The 27,292-nt window shown below is 39.9% G+C and overlaps 2 protein-coding genes across 2 annotated transcripts in view; both read left to right on the top strand.

Annotated features, from left to right (window-relative positions):
• The window catches only part of LOC122888524 (FRAS1-related extracellular matrix protein 2-like), a 59,447-nt gene extending 43,562 nt beyond the window's left edge, over positions 1 to 15,885 (top strand). The window contains exons 10-24 of the mRNA XM_044223092.1: positions 192 to 356; positions 648 to 830; positions 2,105 to 2,235; positions 2,714 to 2,872; positions 3,641 to 3,944; positions 5,365 to 5,496; positions 5,883 to 6,214; positions 8,732 to 8,924; positions 9,036 to 9,161; positions 9,337 to 9,464; positions 9,603 to 9,737; positions 9,872 to 9,998; positions 12,183 to 12,370; positions 12,503 to 12,649; positions 13,082 to 15,885. Coding sequence (XP_044079027.1) covers positions 192 to 356; positions 648 to 830; positions 2,105 to 2,235; positions 2,714 to 2,872; positions 3,641 to 3,944; positions 5,365 to 5,496; positions 5,883 to 6,214; positions 8,732 to 8,924; positions 9,036 to 9,161; positions 9,337 to 9,464; positions 9,603 to 9,737; positions 9,872 to 9,998; positions 12,183 to 12,370; positions 12,503 to 12,649; positions 13,082 to 13,627 — 2,996 coding nt within the window. The 3' untranslated portion in view covers positions 13,628 to 15,885. The remainder of the gene's footprint in view (positions 1 to 191; positions 357 to 647; positions 831 to 2,104; positions 2,236 to 2,713; positions 2,873 to 3,640; positions 3,945 to 5,364; positions 5,497 to 5,882; positions 6,215 to 8,731; positions 8,925 to 9,035; positions 9,162 to 9,336; positions 9,465 to 9,602; positions 9,738 to 9,871; positions 9,999 to 12,182; positions 12,371 to 12,502; positions 12,650 to 13,081) is intronic.
• A 446-nt stretch (positions 15,886 to 16,331) lies between these two features.
• trim47 (tripartite motif containing 47) lies at positions 16,332 to 25,655 on the top strand. Its single transcript, XM_044223122.1, has 8 exons — positions 16,332 to 16,575; positions 16,940 to 17,151; positions 19,562 to 19,607; positions 19,718 to 19,813; positions 20,599 to 20,823; positions 21,178 to 21,200; positions 21,298 to 21,419; positions 23,223 to 25,655. The coding sequence occupies exons 1-8, from the start codon at positions 16,393 to 16,395 to the stop codon at positions 23,750 to 23,752; spliced, it is 1,437 nt and encodes a 478-aa protein (XP_044079057.1). The 5' UTR covers positions 16,332 to 16,392; the 3' UTR covers positions 23,753 to 25,655.
• The last annotated feature ends 1,637 nt before the right edge of the window (positions 25,656 to 27,292 follow it).

Genomic DNA, 27,292 nt, shown 5'->3' with positions numbered 1-27,292 from the left:
CAATAGAACATTTTTTTACAAAATACATGCAGACAGCTTCCAAAAACTCTGGAGGAATTGAACAAAGGGGGGAAAGTTATAGAAATACAATGTTATATGCTGTAAAAAGAAAAAAAAATTGATTATTCTATCCTTTCTTCCACCTCTAATTTTTTGACATCCCGTCATCACCATCTCGCTGTGCACTCTAGGCGAGGTGAAGAAACCATGTACTCTGTCACTGGTTGATGACACGCTGTACGAGGAAGGAGAAGAGCTGCGGTTGGTCTTAGGGAACCCAAAGAGCGACTCACAGTTTGGCGCATCAGTGGGTGCTCTGAATGAGACCCTGGTGAAAATCAAGGACACAGCTGACAGTAAGTGAGATTGAAGAAGGGGAGACGGAGGTGGAGGAAATTCAGGAATTAAATATATGGTCAAATAAAAAGTGGTTAATCCAGTTTTTCATTTATCTGAAAAGTTGAATGATTTAGGCTGATGAATATAAAACATACTGTAAATGCAGTGTGTACCTGAATACATATGGTTTTAATTTATAATTGTCATCAGCAGTGTTAATTAAGGGAGTGATATTTAAAGGTTTATGTCCATAATCCAATAATGTGTTAGCATTTTATTATATTTTTGTCCCTTTGTGTGCGCCTTAGAACCCATCATCCGTTTTTTTGAAACCAAGTTCAGTGTTAGTGAACCGAAGGAAGCCGGCGCTGTGGCAACTGTGAGGATCCCTGTGGTACGAGTGGGTGACACATCCAAAGTGTCAGTGGTCCGTGTTCACACCAAAGATGGGTCAGCTATCTCAGGAGAGGACTACTACCCTGTGTCTCAAGGTAAACCTTACACATATGGCTCTCAGGGTTAAAGGTACACTGTGGCATTTTAATATTGAAAAACCCAAAATTAATAAAAATGGGGTAATGCAGTGGAGACTTTTTTAAATCCAGCTGCAATTAAACAGCATGTAACAGTAATGTGACTTTGACAAAAAAAAAAAAATGACGCACACTTGATGTTCACAGGGGTTTACTAACTGATAAGGAAAGAATGGAAACCAGTGGATAATCTAAATTTTAGATTATCCACTGGTTTCCATTCTTGCTGCTGGTTTCAGCTTCCATGCTGCTAATGTTTTAGATTCTAAAACATTAGCAGCATGGTTTGCAAATGTTAATGTGATTTGTACAAAATAGGCTAACTTTAACATGTTAAATGTATGTCCTACCACACAAAACAACTCCATAACCTTTACTGCACCACTAGTTACCTTTGTTTTTACTGGCCTGCAGATATCCTTCGGATATATTTCCATTGTGCATTTGCAGCAGCTAATAAGAGAGGTTTTGAAACAAGGTTCCCCACAGGAATGATAAATTAATGAAAGTGGGAATAGGGATTTATTTGGGTGAGGGTCATTGATTTCTAATTTCATCAGAAATGGGGAATGGTAATTTCTGCAATAGTCGAGTGGAGGGTCATGTAATTTTTAATTGAATTTCAGTTTTCTTCATGCTTTGTCAGCACGGTGAAATCTTCCTCTCTATCCACTCAGCTTTTAGAGCAGTGAACCTTTCTTAGCTTAATCAAGGCTTGAAATATTTATATGAATACTTTCAGTCTATTCAAATCATACCTGCCTACCCACCGTTCAAATAGTGCAAATGTCCCAGCAGTTTTGAATCAGACAGTGTTGAATCTCTCCTATTGCACAATATTTTCTCAGTGCAGCACATTTCTAATGCAAAGCTCTATTATTTACCTCGCATAGAGATGGACCACCTTAAGCATTTTGCAAATAGCAACCTGCAATGCTTTTTAGCTAAGTGATATATTTCTCTGAAGTAATGAAACATGAATTTGGCTAACCTATGAGGCTTTTCATTTTTTTGTGGAAAACTAAATTCAGCAAAAAAAGAGAGAAACTTGGCCTTGATGTCACCTGACTATTTTTATCACCAGCAAAAATGACTCAAGTTGCCAGAACCATTGATGCATTACACTAATGATGATCTGTTTGTGCTGTATTGTGAGTTGGAGCTACAGTTAATCAGCTACATTTAAAACTGCTTTTCCCGGTATTCATTTGTGTCTGTGTGTGTGTTCCCAGACATTGAATTCAAACAAGGGGATAAGGAACATGTGGTGGAGGTGGCTGTGCTATTTGATGGAGTCAGAGAGATGAGGGAAGCCTTTACTCTCCACCTGAAGCCTGATGAAAACATGGTGGCTGAAACTCAGGTCAGGAATGTGTTCACACCTAACCATTACACAACAATCACACAAAAAAATCAAACTGACAGTTATGGAATTTCAGCTTGATGAAAAAGTAAAGAGATGAAAAACATTTTTATCTTTTCTGATTTGACCCACATTTATCCAGGTCAGTCCCACTGAGATCAGGGATCTCTTTTACAAGGGTGTCCTGGCCCTGACAACAGCAGCACTTTACTAGTTGCAGCCAAAAGAGCGATGAAAACATTTCACAATAAATAATAGATTAACAAAAAAGCAAGCAGAAGAAAAGAGGCAGGGTGAGACTAAATGAGAGAGAAGGGTAAAAAGAGAGAGAGAGTCAGCCATGGCTGTGAGACTGTAAACACATCCAGCTCTGTGATGAATTGAATAATTTCATTGATTGTAACTCATGGTGCTTTGATTCACAAACAGCACTATGTCAGTAGTTCTCACTAGTCTTAAACCTCTTTTTCTGGAACAGGTAACTAAAGTGATAGTTTACATTGAGGAGACCAACAGCATGGCTGACGTCACCTTCCCCTCCCTGCCTCATGTGGTGTCGCTGCTCCATTACGACGACGTCGCCAGGACACCAGACAACCTCCACCCACCAGCTGGCTACCCCGTCATCTGTGTCACAGTGAGTCAAACTGAAACAATATTCAGGGACACAAGTGGAATTGCTCACTCTACAAAAACAGTACACTCTAGCAACACCCAGTAAACTGGAACTTGACAGACTACAGTTAAATTTGTAGGCTTTTTCTGTAATGAGTTAGGAGGACCTAATCAGGACCCACATCCTATGGGAGTGGAGGGCACATTGTTATCCCTCAGGACCCATACTTTTCTTCAGCCAAAGTTAAACTGTCCTTCTGGAGTTGGCCAGTCTGTCCTTAAAAAACACATTATACCGTTTAGTAGGCCACAGTCCTCGTGCTTTTAGACACAGGAGAATCACTTCCACTCTTTAATACAGGCTCCGTGATGTGTTAAGACATATGCTTTTCAGGTGACTTCTGTGTGTGGCTGTGACTCTCTGTGTGTGTGTGTGTTTGTTTTTTCCCTGCGTTGTGGTCAGGGAGACAAAATTAAGTAATCTTGTCAAAATTTAAATGTTGTGCTGCATTAGGAGGTTCAATGTCAACACGTTTAAAAGAATATCCATGGAAACACTTCAGAGCTTACCCCTCCATCTCACATTCCTATTTTTGTCATTATAAAAGCTATTTTAATTTCAATACAAAAACATAACACACTGAAACATCTGGATTTCCTTGGCAACAGTCACTTACTCCTTTGTATTCTGTACCTCTCTCTCCTTTTGTCCTCTGGCATCTGCTGTATCTTTTTCGCATCTCTCTGCTGTCCCTGCCCACTCCTGTTATATTCCTTATCCATCCTCAAGGCTTGCAACACAAAATACCCAGACTATGACAAGACGGGCTCTATCTGTGTCAGCGAGCACATCAACAACACCTTGACCCGCTACCGCTGGCTCATCAGCGCCCCAGCTGGCCCTGATGGCGTCACCAGTCCCATGAGGGAGGTGGACTTTGACACCTTCTTTACGTCCTCCAAGATGATCACACTGGACTCGGTATACTTCCAGGCAGGCTCCAGGGTCCAGTGTGCTGCTAGGGCCGTTAATTCTAACGGGGATGAGGGTTTAGAGCTCAGCAGCCTCATTGTCACTATCAACCAGGAGGAAGGTGAGGACAGAACAATGAACATCCATTTCCATATTCTTATGTGGCCAAGAGGAGGAATTAAACAGGGCTTTGGCCCCATGTTGCAATGAGAAGCAAAAAGACTTTGTTCTCCAAGCATCATGAATGTTCGGGAAGAGTGAATGAACCACACCTACTGTACGGTACAGCTGCACAACAGACACATTAAAAGAAAAATACACTGAAATCACTGGAAAACAAGTATTGTAAATGCAGCTTTTTGGTTACATTTTGTTGTTATTACGTAATTTTTCAGCTTTATAAGACTTCTGAATTAAATGATAAAAAGTGGTGAAGAAATATTCATATCCTTTACTTAAGGAAAAGTAACAATACCACAATTTATACTCCATTAATAATAATAATAATGATAATACTCCATTACAAGTAAAAGGCCTGCATTCAAAATGTTACTTGTTTAAAGCACGTAAGTATTATAATCAAAATGTACTTAAAAGTAAAGGTACTCAATGCAAAAAATTGGCCCCTGTGAGTATTATAGTATTAAATATCATTTTATTGGATTATTAGTACTGAATTTTACTGTTGTAGTTAGTCAGGGTACTGATGGTATTATAGGGTATTAACTATTTTATATACCGTTTGTTTATTTAATCTGTTACAATGTATCGTATTTTATAAAATCACCATTTGTTTTGTATGTAAAATCTTAATCTAGTAACTAGTCACTAAAATTGTCAAATAATGTAGTGGAGTAAAAAGTACAATATTTCCCTTTGAAATGTAGTGGAATACAAGTATAAAGGGGCATCAAATGGCAATACTAAGTTAAGTACAAGTACCTCATATTTGTACTTAAGTACAGTACTTGAGTAAATGTACTTGGTTACATTTCAACACTTATGATAAATTTAATGTCAGGCCCTCAGACTGAAAGTCCAAGGAAATCTTTGTAGGCCATTTAGCAGATTGCAGAACAGGCAGACACCATTTTTGTTGCTTACAACAGCCCCAATAAACCATAATCCAATGCCGCTACAAGCTATGTGCTTTGGGAAAGCGTTAGAGCTCTCACTCTTTTCTCAAATAAAAAAATAAAAACCTTTTGCTGTTGCTATGTTATCACTTATGCTGCATGCACTCAGTCCACCTACACATCCTTAATGCAACAAGTTCAGGCACACTCTCTCAGGGTGGTCGCAAGGTATTCTTAGAATTGGTGAAATCACTACCTGACTCAATAACAGTTCAGGTGAGTTATAAGAAGCATTTTTAACAGTATATTACATTATACTGTATATAACCATGTAAAAAAAAAAACTAAAGGTGGATTTATCACCTTAGTAATCAGCTGTAGACACAATCATCATCATTCAGTTTGTCTGTTGCAGTCTGTCCTTGTGTTCAGAATCTCTCTTCTCTGTTCCTCTGTCATATAAAGGTATGTGTCAACCACGTAAGATGGGGACTGTTGGCGCTGAGCCTTTCTCTGCCAAGCTACGCTACACTGGAGCAGACGACCCGAAACACCCCAACCTCATCAAAGTGACTGTCACCATGCCTCACATAGATGGTAGGTAGGAGCTGGAGGCAGGACTCGTACCACAGATGAAGTGAAGTGTAATGTAGTGTGTGTAATATTCACGTCTGGGGATCCTCAGGAGCGTGACAGCCAGAATATAGATCTTGCCGGGTTGTATCGAACCCCGCTGTAGAAACCCTCTAGCACACCCGCTACTTAACATTCCCTTCTTGATTTTTAATCAGTTTCCTTCTGCCTCGTCTCCTCCAGGTTTTCTTCTTCCTTTTTTTCTGTTGCTCCCCTGCTTTGCTTTTCATCACTTTTCCCCTCTTCGCTCAACTATTTCTTTCCTCTAAGTTTTTGAAATAATAATTTCTCTCAGTACACATATCAAAGATAGTTGGACACAGTCAGAATCGTCTCATTTTGCCTCGCAGGCATGCTTCCGGTAATCTCCACTCGCCCTCTCATGAACTTTGAGCTGACTCTCAGTCCCGATGGAACCCGGGTTGGAAACCACCGCTGCTCCAACTTGCTTGACTACGAGGAGGTCACCACAGGTCACGGCTTCATCACCGCTTCGACGCGCAGCCCTGAAAACATGGGAGACACAGCGGCATATCAGTTCAGCAACTCTCTGCGGGGGAACAGCACATTGCGCTTCTACAGGAACCTCAACCTGGAAGCCTGTCTCTGGGAGTTCACCAGCTACTACCACATGTCTGAGCTGCTCACTGACTGCGGAGGCACCATAGGGACTGATGGACAGGTGTGTGTGTGTGTCTGTGTTTCTGTGTACATTTGTCCACAAGGTATGAATTCCAATCTAGGGTTTGTATGTACATCTGTTTGACTGTTAGCCTTTTTGTGTGTGTGTGTGTGTGTGTGTGTGTGTGTCCACCAATGTGTGTTTCTGTCTGTATGTTCAGTCTATTTACAGCCTTCTGAATGAGACGGTCGCAGACAGCACCATATCTGTTTGCCAGCATTTTACGTCTCATTCACTGTGTGTTTGTGTGTGTGTGTGCTTGCCAGCTCTGTACCCCAACATGTGATTGACAACTTTTAGTGCGCGCTCACCACTGCTATCAACATGGAGCATTAAAGCTTAGATTAACAGGAAATCTGTGAAATCATAACAGGAAAGTCACTTTATTCCTTGATATCTTGAGTACACCTACATCCTGTCAAGTTTTAGAGCAGAAATCCCTATCTGGCAGCTTTGCTCAGTTTTTCTCGCACTGGCTTGGTGGTATGACAGTTGAGCTCACCAGAAAAGTGCTGTTAAATTTTGGCATTATGGCCGGTTGTCAGTTAGATAATAACAAATTTCCAGTAGCTGTTTGCTGTTGTTGCATCATTCCAGCAGATGTTGCAATTGTTATTTGTGTTGTATACTGTACAGAGCTGCAGTATTCTCATGGTTCTTGTTGTTATTGTGGATTAGGAGACCAACTCTTGCTCCTTTGCTCATGTCCTGCTGCTCTTTTGTGTCCTCCAGCCTTTGATCTGTGAGCTTCTTGTTGCTGATCAGACTGCTGAGTGTGTGTGGCAGTTTTGTGTGTGTGTGTGTGAGAGAGAGAGAGAGAGAGAGAAAGAGAGAGAAGGAGATGGAGAAGAAGTAAGAAATTAATTTACTTGTCCCCAGTCGCTGCAAGAACTGCTTGCACACATAGTTACACATGATGCCCGTCATCCACAAGACCAAGTCCACTTCGTTAAGGGAGATCACTGTCACACTGTCACTTGGGTTATGCTTTTTTTTTCTTCCAAGGAGTGCCAAAAGAAAAAAAAGAAGCAGTCAGAACCTTGCAGCTTCACCAGGGTGCATGAATCAAAGAACACAGAAATAATTCAATAATTCAGCTACCTCTGATGAACAAAAGTAAAACATTAGATTTAGGCTGTATTATCGAGATGATCAGCATTTTATTCTTGGTTTGTCACGGCAGCTTTGTATTTTTGTCTACATAACTGCTGAGTTATTTTCTTTGTCTGGGGAGTTCATACGCTAATTGAAAGGTTGAACTCACAAGAAAAGACCATGAATCTCAATTTTGAATCTCACTGTGAACGTTTGCTATCTTTATTCTGTTCCAGTCAGCCCAGTATAAATTTATTTTAAGAGGTTGTTGTAATAAAATTATGGCTTTGTAAAACCCTAGGGCTGAGGTAGTTTGTCTCTTAGCTAGCAGTCATTTAATTTCTCATTTGGATCCTGATTCTGCAATTTCACAACTTCCTCTACTTCATAGACACTGTGGTGGATGGGGTATATTTCAGCTGTGTGTGTAGTGAATTACAGGTCTTTGGTGGAGATTCTCTCTGTTTGCAAAGATATTATACCAGACTCTTTATGTAGTGGTACTTTGTGTCCAAATGTTATTTTAGAAATAAGAGTGAATGTTATAATATATGTACTGAAGTGATGACGAATGGTTGATCAGAGAAGTACCCAAAACATCTTCTGCCAAATAGCTTTTCTTTGCTTCTCTTGACAGTTAATCTCCTGCCCGGTATTAATTTTGGTAATTGACTATGCAAATTGACACATGTTTTCACTTCAAGTCAAACAAATATAATGTGGTGCATTTTCAATCTGTTTCTAAGACAAACTCTTGTGTGGGAACCTGGTTCAAATCTTTCAAGCCACACAAAATTTTTGACATAATGTTGGTGAGCAGAGACACCTAGTGGCTGCCTTTATGGAACTACAGCTAAGATTACATGTTAACATGGGCTTCAAGTTATAAATAATATTATCCAGAAAAAAGGTGTTGGGTAGGACTGTAACAATCACATTTATATTTTAGAGATTATACATGTGGTTCAATAATGGTCAACGTGAATTTAAAATGTGTTTTTAAATACTTGGAAAACTTAAAAAAAAAAAATGGAAAAGAACAACAGAAGCCCACATTACTGCCCACTGTGGTTCCTTGTGTACAACACAGGAAGACTTTTCTGCATCTTTGACAAAACAGAGTAGGAGTGGAGGAGTTCAAGCACCTTGTGGAGGCGAACAATGTGTTCATCTGTTACATCTTCTTAGTACTTATTATAGCTTATCGACCTACAATCACCCCTTAATCTAAAAGGATAATACAGTTGTTGTCATACATACTGAGGATTACTTGCTTACAGCCTGAACCATAAAATCGAGTAAAAAAGCAGTGTGCCTTGTCAATGATGAATTTTACTCTCTGAGAACATTATGAGCCTAAAATTGTAACTGTTTCTGAAAGCCCTTGTTCTTCACGCATCACTGATTGAAACATCCTTACAGGTGCTTAACCTGGTCCAGTCTTACGTGACCCTGCGTGTGCCTCTTTACGTGTCCTATGTGTTCCACTCCCCCGTGGGAACCGGTGGCTGGCAGCACTTTGACCTGCAGTCTGAGCTGCGCCTCACTTTCGTGTACGACACGGCCATTCTCTGGAAGGACGGCATCGGCAGCCCCCCGCAGGCCGAGCTACAGGGTAAGTTCCCAAGACCATGAGAATATTACAGCTTGTGTTTCTGGACTCAATATCATCCACTTTAAAAACACTTTTTGTAGAATTTGATGAGTTTGTATGTGTATTTCCCAGGTGCGTTGTATCCGACCAGCATGCGTATCAATGACCAGGGACGTTTGGTGGTAAACTTCCGCACCAAGGCTCATTTCAGGGGTTTGTTTATGGAGTCCCATTCTGGAGGCAGAATAAAAATGGCTGGTGAGACTGACAGATTAATGTAACCATATCAGTTTTACTGTTCCTCAATAGTATCACCATCACTGAAGCTACAGATACATTGCTTAAGTGATTAATAGGCATCACATTTGATTTTGTCATTTATAAATCGGTCTTCCATTATGAACTTCTCTCCCTCTTAACATCCTTTACCAAGCAACCTCCATGTCATCCATGGTGATGAGTGTGGATCACCCCAGCCTGACCTTTAACCTCACCTTAGTGAGGAGTGAGCCCACCTATAACCAGCCAGTCCAGCAGTGGACTTTCACCTCTGACTTCGCTGTAAGTATGATGGCATGAAATTTGTCTGTGCCCTGGTGCATGACATGAACCATCTGCTGTGTAAATCTGTATGCCTGAGTAGCTACAAGGACAGATACAGACTGACTCTTGAGTATCTGTCCCCTTTGCTACGTACAGGTAAGAGACTACTCCGGGACCTACACAGTGAAGCTGATCCCCTGTACAACAGCCCAGAATATGGAATACACTGTTCCACCTGTCTGCAGTCCAAGAGAACCAGTCAACTTCGATCTAGACATCCGATTCCAGCAAGTAAGGCAGTCTTTGTTTGAACCTTAAGATCTTCAAAAGTAGCATGTTTCTTTGTCATAGGAAGGATTTTCTTTCTTTCTCTCACTCTGTCACTGGCTCTCTCTGTCTTCCTTCAATATGCTATCCTTCTTTAGGTGAGCGACCCAGTTGCCGTGGAGTTCAGTCTGAACACTCAGATGTTCCTGCTGTCCAAGAGGAGCTTATGGCTCTCTGATGGCTCCATGGGTTTCAGTCAGGAGAGTGACATAGCCTTTTCTGAGGGTAAGTGCCCTCTTACTAGGTCTAAAGATGTTCATCATCTGTGCAGTGAATATTTAAAAGGCTATACTAGTGTTTGGAGATGTTTTTATCGCATTAATTACAGGTGTCATTACTTCTGTCAATTTTGCAAAGCGTGCCAAGTTTTTAGATTTTCTACCTTTCAAGCAGACATTGGTTGAGTTCATGCCAGCACAAGATTAAGGCCATGCTTGGCCTACTGTAGCTAATCCATTGAACCAGTGAACATTACATTAGCTTTTTATTTCGTTACAAGTCATATTGTTGCATGGTATTTAAAGGATCTGAGTTTGAGCTTAAAAGCAGTGAATCCACAGTCAGAAAATCAAACCTGGGAGACAACCAATATGCAAATATTGACATCATGGAAAGGATAAAGTGAATTTGGAACTTTTTGTTTCTACTTGGAAGGTAGAAAATACATTTAAAAGCAATGCTATGCTGTGGACATTGGTTGACAGTAAAGTACATGGATTTGTAGTTTATTGGCCGAAACATACAGAACTACCAGTATGGCCCTATAAATTTATTTCTATTTACTTAAATATTACTTATTAATATTACTTGAATATTCTGTCCTCCTTGGATTTATAAGTATGATTCATTATAATAACTTGGTGTAATAAATAATAATAATAAAACTTTATTTATAGAGCACTTATCAAAACAAAGTACAAAGTGCTTCACAACAAGAAAAATAAAATAACAGTGAATGACGAAATATAAAGAAATAAAACACATGAAATACAGAAAAGCAATAAAATAAACAGTAAAATAAACAGCCAGTTCACGTAAAATCAGGATATGCTTTCAGATAAAAATGTGTTTTGAGACGAGATTTAAACGAAGACACTGACTCAGACAATCTAATTTCTTCGGGCAAGTTGTTCCAGAGCCTCGGGGCCCTGATAGCAAAAGCTCTGTCCCCCTTAGTTTTCATCCTGGACTCAGGAACAGACAGGAGACCCCTGCCCGAAGATCTCAAACTACGTGAAGGTTCATAAGGGATTACAAGGTCTAAAATATAATCTGGGGCCAGGCCATGAAGAGCCTTAAAAGTAATCAACAAGATCTTAAAATCAATCCTAAAACCAACAGGGAGACAGTGTAAAGAGGCTAAAACAGGTGTTATGTGGTCATACTTCTTGGTCCTGGTTAACAGCCTAGCAGCTGAGTTTTGTACAGTCTGCAGTCGTGTCAGAGCTTTTTGATTAAGACAAGTGAACAGGCTGTTACAATAATCAAGGCGTGAGGAGATAAAAGCATGCACAACAGTTTCTGCATCACTAAGATTTAAAATAGATCGTATTTTTGCAATGTTTCTGAGGTGATAGAAGCATGATTGGACAAGCTTAGTGATATGTTGCTCAAAACATAAATTGCTATCAAACAGGACACCAAGATTTCGTGCAACAGGCTTGATATGTTGTGACAGGTTACCAGTGGATGGCAGTATTTGTTTAGTGATGTGTTGGGGCCCAATAACAAGGATTTCAGTTTTATTTGAGTTGAGCTAAAGAAAATTTATCGACATCCAATTTTTTATGTCAGACAGGCAGTCCTGCAGAGAACTCAGCATACTAAGGTCAGTGGGCTTGACAGGGAGGTACAACTGTGTGTCATCTGCATAACAATGAAAAGAAATACCATGTCTGCGGATTACATCACCCAAGGGAAGCATGTATAAGGAGAACAATATTGGTCCCAGAATTGAACCTTGAGGCACACCATACTTGATATGGGAAAAGGATGACTTGAAGTTATTAATGCTAACACAGAATTTCCTATTGGACAGGTAAGATGCGAACCAGTCTAGTGCAGTTCCAGATATGCCCACCCAGTGCCTCAGTCTGTCTAAAAGAATGCCATGATCAATTGTATCAAAGGCAGCACTTATGTCCAACAGCACAAGAATTGAACACATGCCTGCGTCTGCATTCATTAAAAGGTCATTAGTGACTTTGAGAAGGGCTGTCTCAGTGCTGTGGTGTTGACGAAAGCCAGATTGGAACTTTTCAAAGGTATTATTGTTTTCCACAGCAGCAAGGAGCTGCTTAGATACAAGTTTTTCGAGAATCTTCGAAATAAAAGGCAATTTGTATATTGGGCGGTAGTTATCCCGGAGGGTGAAAGCTTTAGGATTCATGTTTTCTTCCTTTATTTCAGGTGATACGATCTACGGCCGTGTGATGGTGGACCCTGTGCAGAACCTGGGAGACTCTTTCTTCTGTAGCATAGAGAAGGTGTTCCTCTGCACTGGTGCCGATGGATATGTACCAAAGTACAACCCGACCAAGTTTGAATTTGGCTGCCTGGCTGACTCCCCATCATTGCTCTATAGATTCAAGATTCTTGTGAGTATATTCAGGTTTTTAATGTTGCAATTTCAGTATGCAGAGAGATGCAAATTAACATTTTATAATCAACACAAAAAATAATTTACTTACTTTTCCTACTTTTTTGCTCAATCTAACACACCTCACCAGGACAAGGCTCAGCCAGAGACTCAGGCCCGTGTGTTTGGTGATGTCAGTTTCAATGCTGTGCTGGCAGTGGATGATCCATCAGCCCTGACCCTCGTCAGACAGCCAGGGTCTGATGGCTTTAGGTTGGACTCTACAGCCATGTTCCAGGTATTCTACATCTTATTGTTCCTCATAGCCAATGACTGATGTTTATTGTGAACTAGCAACTACAGTAGTAAATAGCTTTGCCATTCAATGTATAAAACTTCAAAAAGCTTTACTGTGCCTGTGCTATTGTGGGATGCAGTTTCAAAGCTGGACAGCTTTGGTGTTAAGGTTTTATGTTGTATTGTGTCATTTGTTGTATGTTGAAGGACCACAGTGGAAGTGAGACATTAGGCTTTGTGGTAGGCGCTAGCAGGTCCCATCTTATCAAAAATGTATGTAGATAATTATTTTTGCAAGATGTGCTCATTTGAACTCTTAACCAATTCTGTTTGCTCTCTGTTATGTGCCAAATTTCAGCCATTTTTGTTGACTGTTGTCATTTTTGTTAATTGATTGTAATTCTAAGATATGCATAATTTTGTGTTTTCTCAGGTTGCTGCAGGCCGTGAGTGGTACATTCACACCATTTATACAGTACGCTCCAAAGAGAATGCTAACAGACGCATTGGAAAGCGCAGCCTAGAGTACCACTCCTTGGTTTCCACAAGCAACGATCTCACCTTGACCCCATCAAGCGGCAAAGGTCATCGCTCCAGGAGGTCGGCTGGCGATGACAGCCCAGAGATTGCTGAGGATATCGGAGCAGACAACAACCGCGGTACCAATATCATGCACATCGCTTTGGACCGCAAGCGAAGGGCAGGGGGGTCAAGTGAGCTGTTTGCCAATGGGCTGGAACCTAGTGAGCTGAACGCAGATAAGGAAGAGGAGGGTCTGGTGACTGTGGTGGGGGCATTGGTGGGGCTGCTGCTGACTGTCCTCATTATTGTCACTGTCGTTCTAGTGCTGAGAACCAGACAGAAGGATGGGAAGGAAGGATGGAGGGAGGGGGTGCAGGAGGTGGTGAAAGGGTCTGTCAGTACGGAGCCCATGTTGGTGGTGAGGATGCAAGACTGCCACAACAGCTCAGAGGTCTGAGCAATGGATGCGTGGATGGACAGATGGACAAAGGGATGAAAAGTATGTTGGGGCTTTTATAAAATTTTGGATTTTGTTTTTTTGTTTTTAAACTGGCATTAAATTACTTTAATAACACCAAAAATCAGAGATTGATCATATGCGTTATTGGGTGGGTGTGTGTGTGTGCCTGTTAGTGGGGGGGGGGATTTCTACAGTATTGGATCCATTTAGTACCTTGATCACTGCAACAGAAAACAGCACAACAGTCCTATACACTGTCTTCACTTAACATTCCAACTTGTGCTGCTAGTAGCATGGTATCTCCTTTCTCTCTTACTGGCTTTATGGTGTTAAAGTGCCTGAAGCAGCTATATCCCTTCAGGACAGTCCCAGTCACAGAGAGCACTTTTCTCATAAAGCTAGTGTCATGCAGGCCAAGTCAGAGATTCAGTGCTGCAGGTGTACCTCGGGTAAAGGGGACTAGATGATGTCAATGTTCATACTGAAAGGAATAGTTCACCTCAAAGACTCAGAAGACACTCAGATGTTATCTACCTGCCCCTGTGTCAGTCAAAACTTCACTAAAGTTTGTGAGCCCAGGTACTTTTGTGTGTCTTGAAAATATTAATGGTAACAAGATCATCCTTTCAACAGCTTACAAAAGACAAAATACATTTTGGCACATATATTGCGCAGCATATTCAGTATTTAGTAAAAAAGTACAGTGAAGTCCAGTTTTTCCACTATAATCTCACTTACTGTCCATCCATTGCCAGAGGATAATATAATTTAGAAAAATATTGGGGATTGAAAGGTAAACATTGGACTTGTTATAAATATCGAAGCCATAGCCTAAGTGTTTGTCAAAACATTTAAGACTATGCTGCATTAGGTAGATTGATATTCATTCTGGGGTTAACCATGCCTTTAAGCCTATAATTTTGTCCTGAAATATTTGCTAGGGCAGTTATTATGGATTACACAATGTGTAATGAAAAAACACAAGATGCCACCACTTGTTTCTTATCTGTGAACTCAACCTACAGCCCTCTCTTATCAGACTACAGGAGATGAATACCACTGCCGTCAGAATTTATGTTTATTAACCAGCTAACCATTTTATTAATTCCTCGTGTCTGCTGTTCTTTATTTTGTTAACCATATGATAAGGAATGTTTTCCTTGATGTATTCAGCATTTATATTGCTGCTGAGTTGGGTTGTTCCCATTGTTTTTTTTTCTAATACTGTTTGTATTTTTGTAAACTCAGTTATTTACTTTGTCATGTGTTTACAGTTCATCACTGCTTCTGTTACCACAATGTTTACTGCTATCCACCCTTGCAGTGTTGTTGCTTCACTGGGTATAATGTTTCATAATAATAATTAAAAAAACACTGGTTAAGGTATGTATGTAAAGACACTCATCTCAGGAGTTATTTCTTTTATGGACTGTGTAGTGTGACACAATTTACTACTGTTGATTGAAGATAATCTCTACAGAGCCACTTTCCACTTCTGTGTTACACTGCTAATAAGTGTGGTGCTGTGAACATGCAAATATTGTATCCCTATCCTATGATTTGACCCCAATTCTTCTCATATTATGTTCCTGTAAACTTTATTTGTCACTAGTGCTGTGTGGGATTTCAGTGTTCTGAGTCATGTTTTCGAACAAAGGATGCAAACAAAATAGCTGCTTACAAATCAGTATGTCACCATGAAAAATGTTACGTTTGAGACATTTGATATAATCTGCTGTCTCATTATTATTATTTGTTGATATCACTGGTGAAATTTCTTGTTTACATGTGTTGTTAAGCCTGTGTCTTACTCTGCTATAGATATACAACATGCTGAGATCAGTGTTCCTAAATATTTGTCTTATTATGGTGTTGTCAGTCATCATTGTATAATTATTTCCAATATTTATCAGGGTTAGCTAATGTGATGTAGATGAGCCGGAAATCAGCTGAGGTATGACTCAGCGAGGGATGTGATGGTTTATACAACTAATGTCTGCTGAAACCCGGCTGTGATTTTTTAATTTGGCCCTGATGAATTTGGAAATAATACCATATCTGACATCAAATGCACTTTTGAATCACATCCCTCACATGCCAATCCAAGCTATGCAATGTAATGTATACCCCACAGCCAGTTATCCCCATGTATATGACACTTTTAGCACAAACAATCAAACTTGATATTCAGTTTGTGTCTTTTTATGAATGGGTTTTTATGTATATGTATTTAAGAATAAATATTGTTGATTACCGGTTGTTGTTGATTTTCTCAGTATTTATGCAGAGCTGTAGAGATTGAGAGATGGATTGAGTCAGACTCAAAAATGAGGATTTAAGACTTTATTGGACTTCACTGCTTTGAGACTGGGCTTTCTTGAGACTTTATTCCCTAAAGACTTGACTTGAAACTGGAAAGCAAAAAAACATTCAAATATCATGTTTTGACCTGGTAAATTCTTGGACAAATGAAAACTAAATAATGCACAGGCAGGAAATAGGTATGCTTTACATCTGTAAATAACACAAAATAAAAATGTGATTTCATGAAGTATTATTTCCCAGCCTTCACCAGATATTGGCCTTGTGATTGAAATTTTTCACGTTTTTAACTGATTAGTTAGGTATGTCAACAGAGAGAAACAAAGGAGAATCTGATTGGTTTAGATGGAAAATGACGCACCACAAATGTGCCCGCTTCCCTCCCTCCTCTTCCTTCACTTCCTGCAGTGGCAGTGTTGTGCTGCTTTTGGCTTGTAAACATGGCTACTGCTGGAGCAGCTGGAGACGACCTGAGGAAAGAGCTCACATGTGCAATTTGTTTGGATTTCTTCAAAGACCCTGTTATATTGAAATGCGGACATAATTTCTGTCGGTTTTGCATCTGCATGCACTGGGATGAAAATGGCGGAGACTACGGGTATCAATGCCCTCAATGCCGAACGGTAACTTAATACACGTTATCTGTAAAGGTTTTTTCAGAAAATATGTTTGGTACACTTGTGACAGTATTACTTTCAAGTATTTATCAAGTAGCTGGTTGACACTTGGTCTTTGAAAATTACATTAAGTAACGTTACGCAGTGCATTATGTGGCTACCGTTGCTAGGATAGCTGGCTTTAGCTAGCGAGCTAACGCAAAATTATCAGCAGGTACGTTAGCAAACAATAATGAACTAACTTTGTCTTCTTAGCTATTAAGGAGATTCAGAATTAATAAAAACACACTAAACAAAATAATACTGACTTTGGGCTTAGGGTACAAGCAAATTTCTGCGTCTTTCTCAGTTGAGTTATTTGTTCTCCCAGGTGTTCAACAAGAGGAGCTTCACTAAAAACTACTTGGTGCAGAACCTGGTGGCCAAACTGGACGATCTGGAGTGTCTGGGGTCTTGTCCTACACCCTGTAAGCCCGTTAAAGTAGATGGAAAGTGTGAACAACATGGAGAAGAGCTGAAATTGTACTGCCAGACTGATAAGCGGCCCATCTGTGTAGTCTGCAGGGAATCTAGAGCGCACAGGTTGGTCGTGTTCTCAACTTTTTTATATAGTGCAATTATAGACATATTCTATTAGGTTATCTGTGTCCTCCTTTGCAAATTCGTCACTTTCACTTTCTTGTTAGAATCAGGACAGGTTGTAACTAGGTTAATTATAAGTCACTGAGATTGCTCAGGTCAGGTTGCAAGTGTAGACCTTGCCAGTTAAATGAATCTGTACTAATACATATGAGACTTAATGCCCACGCAGAAGAGCCCCAGTGAGTAGTTTGACAGTAACCAGACCTGTGAAATATATAAAATACAGTTTCTTTATCAGGTTAAAGTATTGATCTTATGAAAACTGGTACTTTACCATTGCTAGGTTTCTAAACATTTCAGCAACATTGCCATTTAAATGCATACAAAAAACTGATTGTGAAAAATGGGATAAATGAAAAAACACTAATACTAAAAAACCCCACTTTATATCAGTCAGTAATCTGATTTCTCCCTTACCCCAGCCATACTTCTGGCAAAGCGATACTTTCCCTGTTTTGTTTCTTTGTCATGCAAATGTCCACACTTAAATGTTAATGAGAGAACTCAATCTAAGTCTAAGTGCCACCCTTTTATCCTTGCACAAGCCATCGTCGTTCTGATGAAAAGATAATAGACTTTACCAGCACTGTACTAATCCATCGTTTTATCTTGTATTACCTAAATCACAGTTTTTATGTGTGTGTGTTTTTTTTTTTTTTTTTTTTTTTCTGCTCCATCAAACCTTCAAACTTAATTAGTCCCATCCCATGAGAAATCAGTGACAGTACTGCACTGGCAGGGTTTGGTGATGTTCTACCAGCCACCCTTTTGATTTACTAGTTAACAATAAATGTTATACTTTGCTTAGCATGTTTAAAACCTGTCAGTGTCATGTATTTTGCCTTGTGCAGCATATGGCTTGTTACTTAATATTTCTTGCCCTTGATGCCTTTGCTGGCCTCTAAACTTTAACAATACGTCACCTGTTGTATTAAGCTTCCAGTTCAATGACTGACAATTTGATTGTATTACCCAATTGGGAAATTTTAAGTCCAGCCGAAATTAAATTGCGTTTGTTTTGTCTGCTGAAAACCAAAAGGGAAAAATATATATTTGTTATATTTTTTTGGTTTCATGGTGGCGCCCCAGCCTTCCAGCTGCTGTCAAACAGACACTGACATGCCCCTCCAGTCAACTGGGGAAATATCAGAAATGCTCCTTTTTGTCTCAAAGACGCTTTTTCTTCCTTTTTGTAATTAAAAAAAAAAAAAAATAAAATTATTAATACATTTTACATGTAGACATTTTTTACTACAAAAAGGACAACTAAATGTGCTTTCAGTTGGACTGGGTTGTAGTTTTGACTTCAAGAATGTAGAATTGTCCTCGTCTTAAAATAACTTTGAGTAGGTGCACAGTGTATAAATCTTGCCATTTATATTGAAAAGGTGGAAAATACTCCTTAATGTTTTAAGTCTAGATATTTACCCTTTGTGAAAATTACTGCAATATACAAGTTTAGGCCATTTGAATTAGTAATGTGCACCATTATTGACTCTTTTTTTGTTTTTGATCATTATGTGTAAGAAACATGTCCTTGACTGCATTCCATTACAATCCCAGCCAGCCATTATTGCGGTCTGTGATTGGGTGAAGAAAGTGGTAAAGATAAACACAGATCCAAACAGTGGTGATATTTTCCAGAGCAGAGGACATTTGATATCACTGCACAAATTCACATGGACAGGAGTTTTAGCAAATGTCAGGGTTGGTGAAATTTTGTCCAGGGTGAATTAATTGCTAAGCAACAGGGCACATGGAGTGTGTTTTTTGAATATGCCTTATATACCTTTTCAACATTAATGGAAGTAAAAGACATTATGTAAAGTAAGATTTCCTCAAGCATGCACCATCAGTTTGTTGAAATGCATCCTTGGAAAATTACCCCTATGGTTGTTTTTTAAAGGTACTCTGTGGAGTGTTTGACCACTAATAGCACTATGGGGCAATGTTTTTACATGTGGGTCCCTATTTTGTTTGTATTGACTTTTTGATTCACATCCTGACGCTGGTTTCATCCAATTTTTTGATCAACAGTTGGTGGTGGTAAGACGCCAACAAACATAGCAATGCACCAAGAAAGGCAGTGATGAAGACTGCTAGCAAATGGGGGGGAAAAAAACATTTTTAAATCTGCTTTTCAAATGTTTTAGGAGGAAGAAAATGCACTCAACACTGTTTGTTAGACCTCAAGGATACACACAATGTGGTTTGGTGACACTAAATGTCAACATAACTTCTATTTGTTTACAAGAAAGCTCCACAGGGCACCTCAGGTGTTTTGGGGTGGTGTGACAAATTGTTCTGTGAACCACTGACTGCCTGGTCATTTGTGTTATTGTCGTTCCAGACACCATGAGGTAGCACCAGTGCCAGAAGTTGTGAATGACATGAAGGTAAGTCTAAATGTATGCATTTGCTAGGATGTATTCGCTGATGTGATATCATGATTTATTATGTCCTATTTTCCTGTGTGCATGTGTCTTACTATACATGTTTGTTACAGATGGAGTTGAAACTGAGGCTAATGGAGCTCAATTGGCAGAAGTCTCAATGTCTAAAAGTTATGACAGCTGATGAACGCACCAAAAGTGAAGTGAGGGTATGGAATGCACCTTTTTTTTTTTTTTTTTTTTTCAAAATTGTTTTATTGGGGTTTTGCTGGGCATAACAAAAGTGCTGTGCTGTTCGGTCATTAAAGAGAAATGAGAGACCAGTGAGTATATAATAAGAGCAGCTGGCACCAATGCCAACATATATATATATATATATATATATATATATATATATATATATATATATATATATATATATATATATATATAAAACATCAATGAGCATAAACAAAACAAATAATTCATAAATACCAACAATAAAACAATCCCCAGTCACTGTCAGTGAGCTATACATTCTAATATCTTGCTACCACACCAAGGGCTTGCAGTGAATGAGTGAATAGTATGTAATGTAGTTAAGCCGCACTTAATCAAGCATTTATGGGGTCTGTAATGTATTTAAAGAGGGTCCCATGCTGCCTGGAATTTCCCATTTGAATATTGAAGTGAGTATCTGATTTTCCCAAGTTTTAAGCAGGACACAATGTCCACCAACCATTGTTTATGAGTGGGCGGGGCAGCGTCCTTCCACCTGAGCAGGATTGCTAGCCGAGCCAGAAGGGAAACAAAGGATAAAGTACGTTGTTTTTCCACGGTTGATTGCATCTCCCCTTTAGTGAACCCAAATAGAACAACCAGAGGATTGGGTTCCAATTTGACATTTAACACCTGAGAGTGAGAAAGATCTCCATCCAGTACTTGTTAAGGCTAGGGCATGACCAGTACATATAAATGAGGGAGGCTTCAGAATGGACCTTTTTTTTTCATCCAGGTGAAGAAACAGAGACTCAAGGAGAAAATTGAGGCAGATGTCGGTGCCTTGGTCCAATTCTTGCTAGATGAGAGAGACTCCCTGCTTGAGAGCCTGGATGCTGAGGAAGTGGCCACCATGGCCGTCATAGACGACAACTTGAAGATTGTGGAGACAGAGGCGGCGGCTGTGGACAAAGCTATAGCTAATATCCACAGCCACATCAGTGGGAAAACTAACTTTGAGGTCAGTCTACATATCAGCTGTCTGCTTCACGAGGTGATTTAACTCTTAATTTGCCATGCCTCTGCTAGAGCTTCACAGTGGCGATGGATAACAATATTTTTACATAATCCTTATTGGACACTGACATAAACTGAGAAATACTGCATTGAACTGATTTAATTCTTTCAAAATATATCCCTGAAATGGTGTGTGTGTGTGTGTGTGTGGAGTTGCCCTCTATTGGCATAAACCACAACTTCAAAAACATGTTACGAAAACCACCTCTGACTATACTTATGAAAATTCTCTTGAGACTGAGAAAGATATGAAGTGTGTTCAATAGTATCAAAATGTGCATTTTTGTTCTTCCAACAGAGCCTTGCTCAGACATTCAATGAGTAAGTAGCTTACAGTTGTTTATTTAATATGGACCTATAAAAATCCAATTTAAAAATGAACCTTTGTATGATCTTTTATTCCATTTTTCTTCCACAGAGTCATCCATTGCAAGCCATTCACATCTCTCGAGACAGTTAATTGTCAGACTGAATTTACAGACTTCTCAGGGCCCTTCCAGCTTATCATGTGGAAGAAGATGATGCACGTGCTGCATACCAGTGAGTTTACTCTACACACAGAAGCATGCAGTGAACACAGACTCCAAATAGCAACACCTTTGACTAAGACTGGCAATATAAATAAAACTAATAACTACTGGACACGCAAATGAACTGATATATGCATCCATAAATGAATGATATGAACACAGTAGTGAATAATTAATAAGTGAATGAATGACCATTTGACACCAGATGATTCGGTGAATGATTATTTTGGCAAGCGGTCTTAAGTAGTGTGATCACAGGAGACCACTATGTGGACAAAATGCGTGATGGCAACACGGTGTGAGCGTCTACCAGCGGTGGCCTGAGTTTTTAAAGTTTGTTACGGTCCTCGTTAGGACTCCGGTGCTGCAACTGGATGTAACAACTTCTTTAATCTGGTGGCAGCAGTTTAGCTAATAGTTTCTTTCTTTAAATCTGAGTCTCTTTCTCTTAGGTGCGCAAAATAGGGCTCCTTCTTCCCTAATGCTTGGTGCGCTGGACCCAGAGCTAGAGCAGTTTCCTCCAGAAAGCTTCTTTCTTTCAAAGTGCTTTGTGTTAGCTCCAGAGTTGGAACAGGTTCCTTGAAGGCTTGAAGTCAGCCTTCTCCGTCTTTGGTGTGGCTCGGGATTTAGCATTAATCTCTATCCTGGGGAGCAAGCAGGTCTCCTGCAGTTGTCATCCATGCTGGGAGTTACAGACCTGTTTGCACCAGACCACTCATAAAACAGGGCAATTGTCATTTTAACTTCCCTTTTGATGTCATCGCTGTGAGTCCTTCCACTAATAATAGTGTGACTGGTATCCCCACAGGGTATCGGCTTAGTTAGACTTCAAGCAAACCTGCCGTAAATCGAGAGATTGTTATTCAGCTTTCCGTTAGTGTCCTCGAGTCTGGCAAAGGTCATGGGACAGAGGAAGTTACTGGGGGGAAGCTTATTAGTTCTCTGGACAGGGCTGTTTATGACTCAGAGGCCGTCTTTCAGAAAAGTTCAATGCTTTTTATTTATTTTTTATTTTTTTAAATCAATAAGGATGCAAAAATGTTTATCTGAAGTGGGGTTGATCACGCTACAGTGTGAATGTGAGCGTGAATGGTTGTCTATATGTGTACCTGGGATAGGCCCCAGCCCCCCTCAACCCTGCAAAGGATAAGCTGGCATAGATAATGCTTTGATGGATTAATTTATTGTGCTCTCAAAATTACTATTGATTATGGTGCTGTGAGCAAAAGTAAGTATACTCACTGTTCTTGTTGAATCCAAATGAGATTTGTATATGGGCAAAGTGAATATTTCTGCCCATGTTCTATGCATGCTTTACACATTTTTTTATTTTATTTTTATTTTTTTAAATACAGCTTTTTGCTTTGTACTGTGCTACTGCAATAGAAACAACCTAGTCATGGGATATATCTAGACCATGTGACAGAAAACAAAGGAGTGGTAGCTCAAGCTGAAAAAATTTGGATAAACAATTTGGCTACAATTTAGTTATTGATTATGCTAGACTTTATTCAGCTGTAGAAGTAAACTAAAGGTGCAGCCCAAAGGCATTTAAAGCACAAGTAATCACATAATACTAGTTGTAAGTATCATTTGTATTTGGAGGCAGTGTAAGAAAAATTAAGTTGGCTGGTCAGCCTACTTCCACTGCAGCAATGAATGCCAAATGCAGTTCTTTCTGCTTTGCAAATCTGCCAGTTTTCTTGGACAAAAAATGTCATTGGATTTTTTCTTTTTTCTTTTCCCCAGTGTTTCCAGCTTCAGCCCAATGTAAGAGCAAGGTGAACTAATCTCTCCCTATCTTTCTTTGTAGTGCCTCAGAACCTCACCTTAGACCCAGACACCGCTCACCCAAACCTGCTTATCTCAGACTTTGACACAAAAGTGGAGGAGGGTCGTGTTCGTAACCAGGAGCCAGACCTGCCAGCCCGCTTCACCCGGTTCTGTGGTGTCCTTGCCACAGCCCAGTATGCCAGCGGCCAGCACTACTGGGAGGTGGATGTGAAGGACAAAGGTGTGTGGTACCTGGGAGTCACCACCGAGTGCAGCAACAGGAAGGGCTTTGTCAGTCTCACTCCCTCTGCAGGATACTGGAGCCTGTGTCTGCAGGACCGGCTGTATGCCAACGGAGAAGACGGGCGCATCCCTGTCGCTGACTACTGGAACTCTCCTCGGGTCGGTGTGTTCCTGGACTATGATAACGGGCGTCTCAGTTTCTATGACGCTGTCACAATGAAGAGACTGTACATGTTTGACACCTGCTTTGAAGAGCCTGTCTATCCTTTTTTCAGCCCAGGGAAGAATGATCCAGGCAGCAGGCTGCAGATATGCCACTATTACTGAGAGAGCTGTGATGAGTGTTTGAATTTAGTTATCTAAGAGTAAACTCATGTATGCCAGTGTTTTCAGATGTGCTGTTAGCATGGTTTTATCTCGCAGACCAGGCTGGAGTGACAGGGTGACGCTGACCCTTGGAGCCATGTACTGTATGCATTTGAGCCGTTACTTGTTGGTCTTACTGGTGTTAGAAAATAAGGATTATACTGAATAAGAGTTACCAGGTGTCTCATTACACTTTGGTTGTAATAAATAGCTTAATATTTTGGGGTAGAACATTTGAAATTTGGTATCTTTCAACCTAGACACACACTGTAGGCTTATACCCCTGACTACTGTGGCTGGGGGTTTGGAGAGGTGCTTTGCTGTCTATATCACTGTGTCTGCTAGGATGCAGATGCCTCAGATGCTCTTGTTAATTAGAGCATATACAGCTCTTAACCCATTAGCAACCGCTATGCCATATTACTGTACATTAACTTATATTGGCTAAGTTTTGGCCAGACAGGGTCAGTGCTGTTGCCTTGTTGGGTAGAACTTGAAGGACACATGACAAAGTTATCACATTGATAGTTGTTGACAGTTAAGATTGCCTCATTAATTCTAGACTGAAGAACAGTCAGTCAGTGCTGATAGTTATCAGAATTATTTCACTCAACTTGGCCAGCTTGTACTGGGATTTCAGTTCTCAGACAATGGTTACACTTCCAAGAACAAATGGCTCAGGTTGTTTGTTTTGTGGACGTTAACGTCGGTACAGCTCATCTTATCATTTGCTCTGAGTCACATTTTTGCAGCTTATTTATTGTGAGCAGTGATACTGAAGGCATGAAGTCATGCCACTTTGCTTTTTGTTGGAGGTATTTTAAAAATCTGCTTCATCTTATACATCTTATCTCATTTTCAGGCAAACTGTTTTCAGCAAATTATTAAGCTATACAGCGATGTCCTCAAATATGTTGTCACTTAGTGGGTGACCCTTTTTTAGGCGTGTTTTACATTCCATCAGCAACTGTCAGGATTCACAGTCACGAGCCTGGTGGACTTGACTAAAATGAGTTTTATTACATGTGTTTTTTGTTTGCTTTTTACAAATGTACCTGCAGTATTTCCTTTAATTATATTCTTTTTAAGAATCCTGCTATAAAATATTGATTGCTAGCTGTAGAGTTAGTCCTGGTGCTGCAACAAGTTTGTCCTGACATTTTTAGATCTGTTATCCAACTCCAGTGTGTTTTGGGGTTTTTGTTTTGTTTTGTTTTTTGTTGTTTTTTAAAAAAAAAACAATTAATGCTGTTTTTATTTGATTTTTGTATGAATACATGTATCTGGACAATTATAAATATATCTTCTGTCATAATTTATGATTTCAACTTTTTTTTTCTCATTTGAGATGATAATCTGTTTTTATTAGTTTTTTTTGTTTTTGTTTTTTTGCTCGTACAGTTTCCCACAGTGTGGTTATGGACCTACAAGTGGGATGTTTTGACATTTTACAGGGTCTTTTATTTTTTTAATTTTTCCAAAGGATCTTATTGAGGAGCAAAGTAGTAATTTAACAGCATGATCAGTGTTAACACTTGAGAATGGCGGATGGCCAACCTCATATTGCTCCTTGTCAGTTTATTTTTAGATGTCTAAGGTGTCCATGTGTTAGGACTGCAAAACTCTGCTCTTTAACTTTGAGTATTTGCTGATAAATGTTTTGTCTAATTTTGTATACTTCATTTAATAGCTATACATACATTTCATTGCTGAATTTTACTCATGTGTTCAGCTTAGCAGTTGTGTCTTGATTAATGTGACATAAAAAAATAATGGTGGTAGTCCCTGTATGTGGCCCTTTCATCTGCTATAAATGTGCTTAGTGTTTCTCAGACTTTACAGTGAGATTAAAAGAGGAAAGAGACTTGTGTTTTATTCCCTTTTTTAAATCCTCTACTATCCACTTGCTGTACCCACTTTGCTCATTATTATTGCCCTTCTTTTCACAAGATAACCAGGCCATATGCAGGATATAATGCGTGATATAAACTCTTACCCGTAACTAATATTGTTTTGCTATGTTAAAATGTTTTACTGGCCTATAATTTGGTTTTAAAATCTAATTTGTTTGCCCACAGTGGCTCTGCAAAATTAGTGGCGTCAAAACCTGCTGAATTAATTATGTCTGCAAACTGTCTGTCAGTTAATAGAGGTTTTACACTTTTAATTATTAAAATTAGATTCAAGAATCTCAACACTTGTCTTTTGGAAGATGTTTGTTCTGGTTTTTGCCATTTTGCAGCATCAAAATATTGAACTTGTTCCACCATTTCCTTCTCAAACTGAGTTCGGTAGGTGCACTGGCTGTTAGGTGGTCTTTTTTTTTTTTTTTTTTTTTTTTTTTTTTTTTTTTTATTATTTAAATTCTTGATAATGCAACCACAAGGGGGCACAAGCCAGTGTCTTCTTGTGCCAGTCCCAAGTCTGGATAAATGCAGAGGGTTGTGTCAGGAAGGGCATCTGACGTAAAACACATGCCAAATTAAAAATGCGAATCGTGACAATGACTTCCATACCGGATCAGTCGGGGCCCGGGTTAACAACGACCGCCACTGGTGCTGTTGACCTACAGGGTACCGGTGGAAATTGGACTACTGTTGGTCGAAGACGAAGAAGGAGAGAGAAGAGGAAAGCTAAGAATGTAGGACTGACAGTTTGGGACTATGACAGGGAAGGCTAGAGAGTTGATTGACATGATGCAGAGAAGGAAGGTGGACATACTGTGTGTCCAGGAGACCAGGTGGAAAGGTAGCAAGGCTAGAAGCTTAGGAGCAGGGTTCAAGTTGTTCTACCATGGGTCAGATAGGAAGAGAAACGGAGTAGGAGTTATCCTGAAAGAGGAGTTTGTGAGGAATGTTCTAGAGGTGAAAAGAGTATCTGGCAGGTTGATGAGTCTGAAGCTGGAAATTGAAGGGGTGATGTTCAATGTTGTGAGTGGTTTTGCCCCACAGGTAGGATGTGAGTTAGAAGAAAAGGAGAAATTCTGGAGGGAGTTAGGTGAAGTGATGCAGAGCATCCCCAGAGGTGAGAGAGTGATGATTGGTGCAGATTTCAATGGGCATGTAGGTGAAGGGAACAGAGGTGATGAGAATGTGATGGGTAGGTTTGGTCTTCAAGACAGGAACGCAGAAGGACAGATGGTGGTAGACTTTGCAAAGAGGATGGAAATGGCTGTAGTGAACACTTTCTTCCAGAAGAGGCAGGAACATAGGGTGACATATAAGAGCGGAGGTAGAAGCACTCAGGTGGACTACATCTTGTGTAGACGTTGTAATCTGAAAGAGACCAGTGACTGTAAAGTAGTGGTAGGGGAGAGTGTAGCCAGGCAACACAGGATGGTAGTGTGTAAAATGACTCTGGTGGTCAGGAAGATGAAGAGGACAAAGGCAGAGCAGAGGACGAAGTGGTGGAAGTTGAATAAGGAAGAATGTCGTGTAGTTTTCAGGGAGGAGCTGAGACAGACTCTGGGTGGTCAGGAAGTGCTCCAAGATGACTGGACCA

This window comes from Siniperca chuatsi, linkage group LG14 (genome assembly GCF_020085105.1).
Source record: "Siniperca chuatsi isolate FFG_IHB_CAS linkage group LG14, ASM2008510v1, whole genome shotgun sequence".
Classification (NCBI taxonomy): Eukaryota; Metazoa; Chordata; class Actinopteri; order Centrarchiformes; family Sinipercidae; genus Siniperca; species Siniperca chuatsi.
This window is presented reverse-complemented; position numbering and strand designations above follow the sequence as displayed.